General features: G+C 35.3%; 1 protein-coding gene across 2 annotated transcripts in view; it reads right to left on the bottom strand.

Moving 5' to 3' along the window:
- The window catches only part of LOC138701786 (uncharacterized protein CG5098-like), a 68,992-nt gene that overhangs the window by 39,883 nt on the left and 15,114 nt on the right, over nucleotides 1-13,995 (bottom strand). For both annotated transcript variants that reach the window (XM_069829044.1, XM_069829046.1), the window contains exon 2: nucleotides 1,132-1,263. In XM_069829044.1, the coding sequence (XP_069685145.1) occupies nucleotides 1,132-1,263 (132 nt within the window). The remainder of the gene's footprint in view (nucleotides 1-1,131; nucleotides 1,264-13,995) is intronic.

Here is a 13,995-nt window from a genome sequence, read left to right as displayed (position 1 = left end):
CGATTTATTATTATTATTAGTATTATTATTATTATTACTATTACGTTATTATTATTACTATTACGTTATTATTATTATTATAATTATTATTATTATTATTATTATTACATCAAACGCTAATTTTCAAAACGTAATACATTCCATATGTGCATTATGCTGCTTTACAACCAGTAATTTCATGAATAACTTCGGATTTAAATTTTCCATTTACATGATCTTACACAATTATTATGTAAACAGAACACACAAATCCATAAATCGCAACTGAGTTCTCTAAAAAAATAATAATAATAAATAAATTGGTAAAGAAAGAGGAGAATGAAGATGGAGAAAATTAAAAGCATGAAAAGCTGGTAGGCGAAACAAGAGAAACCATTTGCATAAAACTACACATGTTTTTGGGAGTGGCATTGATTTTACATATCCAACTTTTCTAGTGGTCAATTGAAAGCACATACGAACATCTGAAATTGGTACACGAATGAGATCACACATATACATCTTCATCCTAAGTTAAAGCAAAATATCATCACTAAAATAACCAGTGCTACACAAATATAAGAAATAATGCCTTTGTTTTTTTTATTTCACGACGCTTTATCAACTGCGATGGCTATCTAGTCTCTGAATAAAATGAAGGTGTTAATGCCAGCGAAATGAGTCCAGGGTCCAGTACTAAAAGTTACCCAGCATTTGCTCTCTTGAGAGAAAACCTTAACCAGGATTTGAATCCAGGTCCGATAGTTTCATGATCAGGCATGCTAACCATTATTCCACAGCAGTGGACATGCTTTGGTTAAAATCTCACAAACTCAAACTTACCTCCGAAAGATATTTAAAGCATGACAAGAGGAAGATGGAGATTTCTTAAATTAAATCTAAAATACAAAAAACCCACCAGTATATTAAAATTATAAATTTGTAACTTATGAACGGTTTTCACTATTAACAATGTAAGTTACTTATTTTTAGGAACATCATGTCAAAGAATATGTAATCATAAACAAATGAGTCCTGATAGCCAGAATGTAGCCTATATGCAAAACGAAGGGATTCCCAAATGAAGTGTATGACTATACTAACAATGTGACAAAGGGATTCATAATACCGAAAAGGATAGATCTATCATACCTTGATTTATCGGGTAGTACCCATATTGATGTTGCTGCTCATACTGGCTTGAACCTGGCTGTAATGATGGTCGAGAGTAAAAGGAAGGTTCCAGGGGTTGGTAAGTGCTTTCTGTTGGATCACTTCCACTGCCTACAATAAAAGAAAAAAACATTCTGTAATATATATTTACGTAAAATTTACCATGATATACTCTGCAAGTTAGATATTACAACTTTTAATAATATTTCGCTTTTCCAATATCTGAATTAATGAAATCGTAACCTCAAAAATATACTGTATTAATCGGCTTTGTAAAGTAAACACAAGCTTCATATAAAATATTTTGTTAGGTATGAATGATAATATAAACAGCATTACGCCAGTATCGCATAATCCCATGACACATGTCACACAAATCAATGCAGAAATTAAACAGTTTCCACAAATCCTGGGCGTACCCTAGCAACCGGCATGGTCAAGGGGACAGATGCATTAGGGTATGGAATCACCCAAATGGAATCCTTTCTTTACTTTCCACAAGATCGATGGGGGGCGAAAATGCCGTCATCGCGTAAACACATTCTACTAACGCAACATCGAATATCAAATAAATGCTAAAAGTGTTGCAACAAAAATATATGAGAATATTAGACTCACCTACATGAAATAACTTTATATAAACTTGCTCAAATCTACTTCAAGGATTTCCTTTCCAAAACTCCAGAAATCATAAACGCAGGATGTAACAAAGATGGCCGCTATATTTTTAGACGCCATCTATTGTTGCTTATAGGAACTTTTTTGTAAGTTGCTATTCATTGTTTAACTCTGCCATCTGTTATATAAAATCAGGACTTCTGCAATTTCGTGACGTCGTAGGACATAATACAGTTTTTATTAATATGATGCAAAACTGGCGCAACATATTAAAAAGAAGTGCACTAATACTAGTAATAATTAATAATAATAAGTACCAACTGCACGGATACTAAATAAAACGTCACAAACCTCAATGAAAATCAGACATTTCCACATACTTGTCCGCATAAGCATAGCGTCCTTGAAGCAGAAGTTCATACTCGTTCGTGCGATTTTCTTTTCATTCATTTGTCAACAAATGTAAATAAAAATTTCATCTTACACAATGAAATAATATGAAACTTACTTAATCAAGTTCTTAAAATTTCAGTTCAGTTAATAATAATGTGTAAAATATTGAAAACACCAATCAAACCGTATCTATTAATAAGAATACACATTTGATAAATCATACACACAAGAGGACATGTTGTATTTCCAAAGTTGGCACATTGGGAAGTCGACACATGGAGGATTTTATGAATATAAAATTATTACATAGGCCTATATTCAATTTTTAACTGTATGAGCTCGAGGATATAATACAGTATTAAAATAACTTATGTTTTTAATCGGTTTGGTCTACTTAACGGTTAACATTTAAATGCAATTTTGAACTCTAATTTCATATTAATTTAGTATTTTTTCAACATTTATTGTATGTTTATTTAAATTTTGTTTTTATTCCCATTATTACTGTATTTTTTTTTACCTTGTCTTTTTCGGCACCCTGTAAATTCAGGAGGTTGTTTTATAATAAACTGTACTACCTACCTGTTCTTTTGGATCGATTAGTAATAGCGAGATAGGGCCAAGGATTCGCAATTTTGATCTCTAATTTCATATTAATTTAGTATTTTTTCAACATTTATTGTATGATTATTTAAATTTTGTTTTTATTTCCGTTATTATTGTATTTTTGTTTACCTTTTCTTTTTCGCCAACTTGTAAATCCAGGAGGTTGTTCATAATAAACTGTACTACTGTTCTTTTGGATCGATTAGTAATAGCGAGATAGGGCTAAGGATTCGCTAAAAGAATACCTGGCATTCGCTTTGCAATTCGGAAAAGCTAAAAAAAAAAAAAACAACCAGGTAATAAGCTCACGCGGAAAGAGAACGCAGCTCTGGATTAGTAGTAGCACTGCCGTCGTGATCTAATACAGGCCGTAAGGCAGACCACGTGACTCGCTTAACAGCTGATCGGGAAGGGCGGTCTTTCAACCATATCAATTAGTTGCAGTACATGAAAAATAACATATATTTCTCTGAAATGCAGTGTAATCGCGTCAGTAAAATTTTAAACAGTGACTGTGAGACACTTGAGACACAATTCACTTGCAACGTAAAGTATAATATTATTTTTGGTGTGAAAATTACTTTGTTGCAGGCAAAGTTCCTATGTGTAATACCTGCCTTTATTTCGATTAAATATTGCGCCCTTATGTGGTTAAGTGAATTTTGGTGTTATAAACAGTAAATATTTGTAATGATATACACGTGAAAGTGAAACATTAACTGGGATGTAAAGTAAATTATGATTAGGCCTAAGTGCAGCGTTACTGATGTTACTCTTGTCTAATCCATTTTTGTTAGTTTACCGTATTTGTTTTATTAAATTTAAATTATTGCGCCCTTCTTATGTGTGAATAATCTACATTATAAATAATACGTTTGATAATATACACAATTTGAACTAAAAGCGAGATACATATAGGCCTAGTATATTATGAAAAATTATACCTTATAGTTTTCATTACTTTTACAGTATCTAGTATTGTAATTAATTGAAATAAAGCACGCTCGCTTCATTACGAAATTCTTGCACATTCATTTAAGCACGTTTCAACAATTTTCAGTTGCATCGCACGCATATTTTGATGCGTTGACATTATAGGTTATATATATATATATATATATATATATATATATATTTTATATATATATATATATTGATGTACCGAAGTACATATGATATTTCCACGCAGATATTCTGCGTCATCACATGATGAAAGAGAGATGGAACGGAGAAAAATTCTCTCCGGCGCCGGGATTTGAACCCGGGTTTTCAGCTCTACGTGCTGATGCTTTTATCCACTAAGCAACGCCGGATACAATCCCGACGCCGTTTAGAATCGTCTCAGATTAAGCTCCATCTCTTGGTTTCCCTCTAGTGGCCGCCCTCTGCACTACGTCATAGATGTCTATGAACGCAGGACCGAAGTCCATACATGTGTTGAGGTGCACTCAGATGAGTGACTGTTTGGCCGGGATCCGACGGTATGGGCGCCGTCTTTAAATCACAAAGTGATTTATTACGCATATCATATATATTTTGATGTACCGAAGTACATATGATATTTCCACGCAGATATTCTGCGTCATCACATGATGAAAGAGAGATGGAACGGAGAAAAATTCTCTCCGGCGCCGGATAAAAGCATCAGCACGTAGAGCTGAAAACCCGGGTTCAAATCACGGCGCCGGAGAGAATTTTTCTCCGTTCCATCTCTCTTTCATCATTATAGGTTATGTTTACTCTATCAGTACTTGCCTTATTTCTATATTCGCAATTATGCATAATAATTAAGCATAACGCTACGTATAGCTTGTAAATGCAATTCGTCTACACTTCAATTGTATTTATTCGTTTCATACGGTACTCCAGTCTGATTAGTTTAATATGTTACCAGGGCTAAACTAGCGCTGAGGTAGTTCCCTTCGTATTCATACACCTTGCATATATTAATTAGTTCGGTTAGTTCAGGCTTTTATTATGCCTTGCTTAGAGGATGAAATGCATCTCCACAAAAAATAAATTCAACTGTTTTCAGTTCAGAAGTTACCGGAATTATACCTCAGCGCTCGTTTAACCCTAGTTAAGTAATATAACCGTATGTACATTTCATAGGAGGGATTGTGGTGAATTTTCTACTTATAAGTAAGGAAGATAACCGTGTTCTTAAGTTTATCCTAAATTCACAGTGAATTCTCTTCACATAAAAATAACACAGTTTTATAATTATTCCTGCCACATTATGCAACAAATAAATGAAACTAGGCGGAACTTATGCACACATTACATTGAATAACAATTTAATTGTATTACTTATTTGTTCCCTACTATACTGGGTCGTATTGAATTCTATTTATCTAACCTACCAGATGAAGTAACACACAACCGTACGTACCTACACTAATTTCATAGGAGGGACTGTGGTAAATTTTCTACCTACAAGTAAGGAAGATAGATGTGCTAAATTAAAATCACAATATAAATAATTCTTCTTTATTAAATCTCAAAATAGCTTCCATTCCAAACTTAAAATGTTGATGCAAACAGGTTATGTTAACATGTAAAACTCCGTTCACATTAAATTAACACAGTTTTGTAATTATTTCTGCAACATATTATGCAGTAAGAAGTGAACATATCTTATACACACATTACACTAAATAAAATTGAGCAACGACACGCATTAAAGTAATATATTTCACTCAGTTCCGTATACTCAAATAGAAAAGCCCGACCCATCGAGTGACGTCACACATCCTGCATTACGGCCTGGTTTAGATCACGATGACAGTGGTAGTAGACTAACGTGCCTACAATGAGCTATCGTTGGCTACACCGGTGGCTCGCTGCATGTTTATGTTGATGTGAGACTTTTGTGGGGAGAGGGTGGATTTTGAAAAAACGGTAATTATAATAATTGGTAATCGAAATATGAAGTGAAAAAGAAAAATATCAAAGATGAAATAGAAAAGAATTAAGGTGCATCTACACGGTTCAACCATGGATGAATATATATAATATATTATATTATATTATATTATATTATATTATATTATATTATATTATATATTTATCCATGGTTCAACTTTTCTTTCAACTTTTACGCATTCAAGTAATGCATCCAATAGTTAGTGTACAAAAGCATTCAATTGAGCATGCCTGTTTGGACTAAAAATGATAGCGCAATAGCGCATGCGGGAATTGAAAGATACTCATTGCCGTTGGGTATTTTGTGCGTTATTTCGTTCAACAGTAGCATGTAGCGAGCAGCTGATTGTTTAGGTGGCCGTGAATAAACGGAAAATTCTTTAGTTTGATTATGGTGGACCCAACTCATCTTAAACTCAAAATGGCGGCATGTATAATTTAGCTTTATTGAAAATTATCGCAAATACAAATGGCTGTGGAGTGTTCATCCACAATTTTGCGAATCAAGTAAGCCTAAGTAGGCCTATTGGATACCATATATATATATATATATATATATATATATATATATATATATATATATATATATGAGCTTTTATATATTTTTTGCTAGCTCAATGTTAGTTAGTTGTTCACACAACACAATTTCCGCAATATATATATATATATATATATATATATATATATATATATCAGCGCACCGTGTAGACACAAAATTTGTATGCATCTTAATTAAACGTTCGTTTTCAATTGGATTCTTTAAATATTCCCTAGAATGCATGCGTAAACGCATGGAAAATTGAACAGGGTAGATGCACCTTTAAAGTAGGATTGAACACCCTGGCGAGAGGTTTCAGTGAGAGAAGTGTGAGGGAGTGAGGAGTGTTATATGACTGTTATATATAGAGAACAGCCACCGGCGTAGGCTTAATTGGCTAAGGCGTTTTCCTGCCGATCCGGAGTTGCGCTCGGGTACGGGTTCGATTTCCGCTTGGTTGTTTTTTTTTCGCGGTTTTCCCCAACCGTAAGTCGAATGTCAGGTAATCTATGGTGAATTCTCGGCCTCATCTCGTCAAATACCATTCCGCTATCACCAATCCCATCGATGCTAAATAATTTAGTAGTTGATACAGCGTCGTTAAATAACCAAGTAAAAATATAGATATAGGGAATTCGCTACAACGTTCTTATAGGAACAGAAGCAGGAGTGAAGTTCCTACTGGACCGCTGGCTGGCGATGCTACACCCCTCGCACTCACAGTCTCTCTCCTTTTCACCCCAACAGCTGAAGGTGTAATTTTGTACTGACTAGTTTATTTCTATTTCGATGCGTATTTTATCATGATTTCGGTGAATATTTCGTGGAAATACGAGGGTTTGGTTTAATATTTCGTGAAAATATGAGTTAGGATACGGCATACAAAATAGAGTTAGTAATTTTTAATTGTTACAAATATCCTGACAATTTCAATATTATGAATATTAAAATACATAAATACATTTTTTTTTAATTAGGCCTACTTATAACCATTGCTTAACACCAGTTACACATATTTACAGAAAATAATGGAAAATACTCTGACCGCACCACAAACCGGGGCGAGTTGAATCTGATCCTAAGTACCACTTAACTGTAAACCAGAATAGACCTATATAACATCTGAACATGAGAAACGAACTGGTCGATCAGATAAAATATCTTTATATGTCGCAAATACTCTCTCACTATCAATGTTTGAGAGAAAACCACAGCACTCGAAGACATGTTGAAGCGAAACTGTTGTGATTCTCGTCCGATTGAGAGAACTTATAAATTAGAGGTAATATGCGAACTCTTCGGTCTCTGCAAGGAATTTGTAGGATTGTTGTTTACAGCTGACGTAAAGCTTCATAAGACAGTCAAATTAAACTTTTTACTTTATTTGAAAGAATTATATGTTTGTTTTTGCGAGTATTTCGTGAAAAAAAAAAATAGTGTTCCAAGTAGGTACTAATTTCGTGACTGAAGCTTTTCTTGAAACTATTAGATTTTGCGACATTTCGCGGTTTAATGTCATTCATTTTCTAGGTTACCTTCGTGGGTTTTATGTTTTTTTCTTGGAATAAAATTAAGTTGTCATACATTTCGCGTATTTCGTTAATTCCAAAAAATCACACCCATATATATGGCCAATATGGTCCGCATTCCAAAACTGCAGTTGTGCAGTGTATTTAAGGTAAGTTTAATAATAGAAAAATATTAATTTGTTCTAATTATTTGAATCCTCAATGGCAAATGGGCACTGTAATAATTTTCATTTGAAAAATCTATAGTGACACTTGTGGCGGACAAGGTCGCAGTTGGGGTTTTCTCGGGGTTCTCCCGTTTTCCCCATATTAGGCATCTACATCATTCCGTCACCATTTCTCCATTTCGTCACCATTCCGTAGCATTCCCCGAACACCGGCTGGCGACGCACGGAGGATGCTGGTCTAGGGACGAGTGGGGTTGCCTGCTCGAAACCTGGGCACACAGAGAACCTTAGTGTGGTCAGCCGGTGTGGGGTTGGGAATGCGCCACTAGAGGGTTAGCGCAATAGATCTCAACAGGTCGCAGTGTTAGGCCATAGTGCCCCCCTCCGTAAATTTCATTCCATTCCATTCCACTCCTATACTGTCTGAGCAATGAAATTATTTTGTTCGAAGAATTTCCGAATGTTAATGTTTACTTTTATTTTACTCATACACTTCAAGTCTTTATCACGTCTACAAAATTCTTTTGTAAAAAATGTGTGTATGTCTAATGCCTACCCACTTCACTTTACGTGATTTTCCGCATACTGCAGATAGATGGCAGGACTGTGACCCATTTTCAGATTGCACACCACTTCGGCGGGCCACGTTATGGATGATATGTATCTGTGAAGAGTTATGTCTATATACTAGAGTGAGTGTATGTTAAGTGTTCTTGTAAGTGTAGTGTAGGGAATGTGTGAGGATGACGATGAAGGTGAGGAAGGGAGAAGGGGAAGCCCGGTGCCGGCATGTAGCCTACTCCTGTCGAATAGCACCAGGGGAGCCGCCCATAGCCCTGGGAGCCGCCAGTCTTAACGTCCGACAGAAGAATCACTATCAAAAGTGACATATGCCTTCCCTTCATATGGACTGCGGAGAGATTTGGGATGCGCAATTTAGTGATTAGAAGTTGTGCACCGCCATCTCTCCTAGTCCCGAGGTAGAAATTTTACAGGAAAATTTCTGATCCCTACGGGTTATCGAACCCGGGTCGGCTAGTCTGGAGGCAGACACGCTACCACAGAGCTAACTCGGCGGACTTTGTAAAGAATGTAGGTTTTAGAATAAATCTATGTTTCCTATATTCTCAAATGCCGAATTCGAAGAACTTTAATACATGAAATATTAGTATAATCGGATTCTAGATCATTTGGTGAAGCGGGTAACCCTTTCGATAGTAAGATAGTTTATTGGATTAGAAATGTTCATGTCTGAAATTCATAACTGTATTTTTTTAGAGTCATCAGTATTTAAGTTATCGTGACCGTTACCACAGCATGAAGCGGGTTTTTTTTAATTAAAATAATTTTCAAAATTCTAATCAGACCCTAGAAGGGAAATTACTTTGCCCTAAAATATATAATTTTGAGGACTCACATGCAATAGCATTTCATAACATTTAGGTCATTCGGTAAAATATCTTAAATATAGACCGAAATTTAATCAGCAATTTAGAACACTGAAATGAATAAATACAACATATTAGAATTCACGTATTCTTATTAATTACCAAACATGTCCAAATAATAGCTTTAAGGATTTTAATTATAAGCTTTAATTTGTTATGTAACGCTCTCAGCCCTTAGATCTCAGATAAGTGCACCGAATTCGAAATATAGTTCAGATGACATCAATACTACTCCGCTTAAACAGCCTATTTATTTTTAAAGACTTTCAATTCATTACCATAATATAGTACCTCCACGCAAATCTGGCTTTCAGATAGTAGCTCCTTGTACAGCAGGTTTGAATAATTTCAACGGCGTTGTGTATGGTTCCTGGGGTAGCTCAGTCGGAAGAGATTCGTGCGCTAAATGAAGGGTCCCGAGATCGATACCCGGCCCGGAACAATTTTTCCTTGAAATTATTCATAGTACCTCCAGGTTATAAATTGAATTCTCTTCAGTAAATAGATCTTGCATTGATGGAGTTTTTACCTTGGCCCAACTTATTGAGAAACATCGAGAGTTCAATATTCCAACACACATAACATTTATTGATTTCCAAAAAGCATTTGATACTGTAAATAGATCAACACTTTGGAACATTTTAAAGAAAGAAGGGATACCTCAAAATTTAATTTATGCCATTCAAAGCATGTACAGAAACACAAAGATTAAAATTAAAATTAATAACAAGATTAGTTTAACGACTAGGATAACAAATCAAGGCTTAAAACAAGGTTGTCCGCTGTCTCCTTGTTTATTTAATATATATATATATATATATATATATATATATATATATTAATGCACTTATTAAGGACTGGGAAATTGATTTGGCCACACATTTTATGATCGATAATAAACCCCTTAACACTCTGCTCTACGCAGATGATGTAATTATATTAGCTAACACCGAAGACAACTTACAAATGGCAATTCATAGGTTATATCAAAAAGCAAAAGAGTACAATTTAGAAATTTCTATACACAAAACAAAAAACATGCCCTTTATTGGTAAAAATTCTATAAGAACTAAAATAGTTATCAATAACTCTGGAGTAGAGCAAGTAAATGCTTTTACTTACCTTGGCTGTATTCTCTCCTATATTTATTCTCGAGATATAGATAATAAATTAGCCAAATTTCAACAGCTGCTAAGAACAATTAGAAATACACTGTTTAAGAAGGTCCGGCAAGACACAATTTTGAAATTCTACAAAACAATGGCCATTCCAACTTTGCTATATGGATCAGAAACTTGGACTCTAACAACTAGTCAACTGAAAAGAATAGAAGCAGCTGAGATGAGATTACTAAGACCGCTAGCAGGCTACACTCTCTATGACCATAAATATAATGAAGACATCCGACAAGAACTAAATATCGCAGCCATTACAGAGACAATCCACAAGTATCGGAGCAACTGGCATGAGCATGTTCTACGGATGCCAAATGATAGACTACCCAGAAGATTATTAAATTACAGACCCCTTGGATACCGAGATCGTGGACGCCCGAAGAAGCGATGGAGAGACCAGCTTTTCACCTGAGACGGAACAGGCCAAATGGCCTAAACCCTGATAGCTATTGATGATGATGAAATTGTCCTTAGAATTCCCTTGTGCTCTTTAGTAACTCAGGCCTAACAAACTAACGGGTTTATTTTAGTTTACAAATCTGACTAACACTGAGCTTGCTAGAATACAGAATATTATACAAAATAAGGTAAGTACATCATTGAAAAATGTTACACATTACACGGTAAAACATGAAAAGGAAGGAAGATATGTATTATAATAATACAGGGACATCATTTTATTTTTACTTCAATTTTTATTGTACCTGAGTTTTTGAATGTACTTCACTCCCACCTCTTCTACTAATGAAGTTCAACCGTCCTCCACACAGATCCAAGACCGTATATACAGTCATAGTAGCCTTACGGTCATAGTAAACAGTATGTTCCAAAAATATGTTCGCGTTTTCCAATGACGAAAGAACGTTCAATATTGCATCATTTTCGCACAGGTACTGTCGTCCATTTGCCTACGTCACATCCCGGTTTTCCCCACCAGCTTCTATTCGCCTCTCTGTAAAGGCTAGTGGCTGGGTTGTCTTAACTCTTTTCTGAGAACATTAATTTCTGTTAGGAATTGGACGTCTATGTAATATTATACCCATACAGCTGTTTAAAATAACTTAAATAAAATGGCCTTGTTAAGTAATTAACTGTCACCTGATTTTCCCCCTTTCTACGATCCTGCGACATAACCACTTGGACGGACAGTAGATAGCATGTCTGAGTAATTTTATCTTTTCGGATCGAGCAGAAGTGAAGATTGAATTTACAGTACGTAAGGTACTCTTTTATAGAGTAGGTACAGAATTATTTCAACATGAGATACTAGTACGAAGGACGAAACTGGTAATTGGAATTGCACACATTAGAACTGAAGCCTGTATCGAAATGAACGGCCACCATTTTGAAAAATGTGTTTAAATACCCATATTATGATTATTTTTCAATTAACTTCATTCTCTATAGTGTACGCTAATGTGCTGTAGACAGTATAATATACACTGCATAATGAATACGTCTGCATGGACAGCTCAGTTCGTGAGTAAAAGCACTCATTGTTAATACTGTACTGTATTTGGTTAAACAAAAACCTAATGAAAATTATCAAATTCAAGAGCGTGATATTTCCTAGTTTACGTAAATGGATGAACTACTTTTCTTCCCTCCTATACCCAGTAAAGTGATTTGTTTGTATATTACGCCAGTATCATCGAACTCGAGTCGTGGAAGGGGGTAGCAAGCGTTGATCCAAAGGTATAGCCAGGTTAATATTAGAAATGTTAGTAAAAATAAAACGATGTCCCTGTATAAGGATTTAGTTCAACATTTGTAAGCGTTAAATGATATAATAAATAAAAATATAACACAAATTTATAGTATATAATGTGATTACATTATGATTAAATTGTTGTTGAGTCCATATAAACAATTTGAGATACTAATCCGATCCGATCACACAGCATTCAAAAGGATAGTTATTGAAACAGACTTTCGAAGTCAGTGTCATTTCATTTACCTTCTCTATTTCATTGACTGATGTGGTGTGACTTTTAACGGTAATGGACTAATGGTACGGTAATGTGGACGAGTGCGCGCACGCGTAATTGTCCCTTCTAACAACTTACATCCGTGAATCGATTCTGATCAAAGCAAATACAGTCTGCAGATAATGCTACTGAAGGATGTCTAAGCATACTATGTCCAGTCCTTAAACGTGTATAAAAACCCACAAGAAACTATCACATTCGACCAAAGAAATAGTATACCTTATGAGCAGCGGTGTATTTTTTCCTAAAATAATAATAATAATAATAATAATAATAATAATAATAATAATGTTATATTACCGGTTGTTCTATGTGGTTGTGAAACTTGGACTCACACTTTGAGAGAGGAACAGAGGTTAAGCGTGTTTGAGAATAAGGTGCTTAGGAAAATATTTGGGACTAAGAGGGATGAAGTTACAGGCGAATGGAGAAAGTTACACAACGTAGAACTGCACGTATTATATTCTTCACCTGACATAATTAGGAATATTAAATCCAGACGTTTGAGATGGTCAGGGCATGTAGTACGTATGGGTGAATTCAAAAATGCATATAAAGTGTTAGTTGGGACGCCGGAGGGGAAAAGACCTTTGGGGAGGTCGAGACGTAGGTGGAGAATAATATTAAAATGGATTTGAGGGAGGTGGGATATGATGGTAGAGACTGGATTAATCTTGCTCAGGATAGGGATCGATGGCGGGCTTATGCGAGGGCGGCAATGAACCGTCGGGTTCCTTAAAAGCCATAAGTAAGTAAGCAAATAAGTAATAATAATAATAATAATAATAATAATAATAATAATAATAATAATAATAATGAAGACCTGGCTCTGGGATTTCGTAGTACCACAGTCTAGTATATACAGTCACGAAGCTTGAGTTTATGAGAGTACTAGAAACAATAGACTGTGCAGGTACTACTTCGCATTGTCTGTAATGAGACGATAGTAGCGATCCCAGTGGTTAGCAACTATCTATGAACGCATATTTACTACGTACTGAGCTTCGTGACTGTATATACTAGACTGTGGTAGTACCTGCAGTAGTTGTCTTCGTCATCGCCGTCGTCTTCAATATCATCTTCATCATCACTTCTGCAAGGATACTTATGGAATGTCAGGCGAAAATAAATGAGTTCGAATCTATAGGTAAGGAGGCTGTTTGGTGTGCGAAGTAGTCCTCACCATCAATTTGTTTAAATATGAATAATATATTACTTTTTGCTAATGCAAAATTTGACGATAGTATGAAAATCAGAAAAGTGCCCTGGCGCCGCCAGGTCTAAAAAGATACTACCTTGGCGCCACCAGGGCCCGATAGACCTGAAATACACCCCTGCTTGAAAGGAAAACATTCTGGAACGTTATTTTTTTTTTCCGAATATGAACGTCATGCCACTACACAGACGTAACATTAAGCCAAAGTTTACCACGCTCAATACCCAAGTTCAAATCCCA

This window comes from Periplaneta americana, chromosome 6 (assembly GCF_040183065.1).
Source record: "Periplaneta americana isolate PAMFEO1 chromosome 6, P.americana_PAMFEO1_priV1, whole genome shotgun sequence".
NCBI classification, from domain to species: domain Eukaryota; kingdom Metazoa; phylum Arthropoda; class Insecta; order Blattodea; family Blattidae; genus Periplaneta; species Periplaneta americana.
This window is presented reverse-complemented; position numbering and strand designations above follow the sequence as displayed.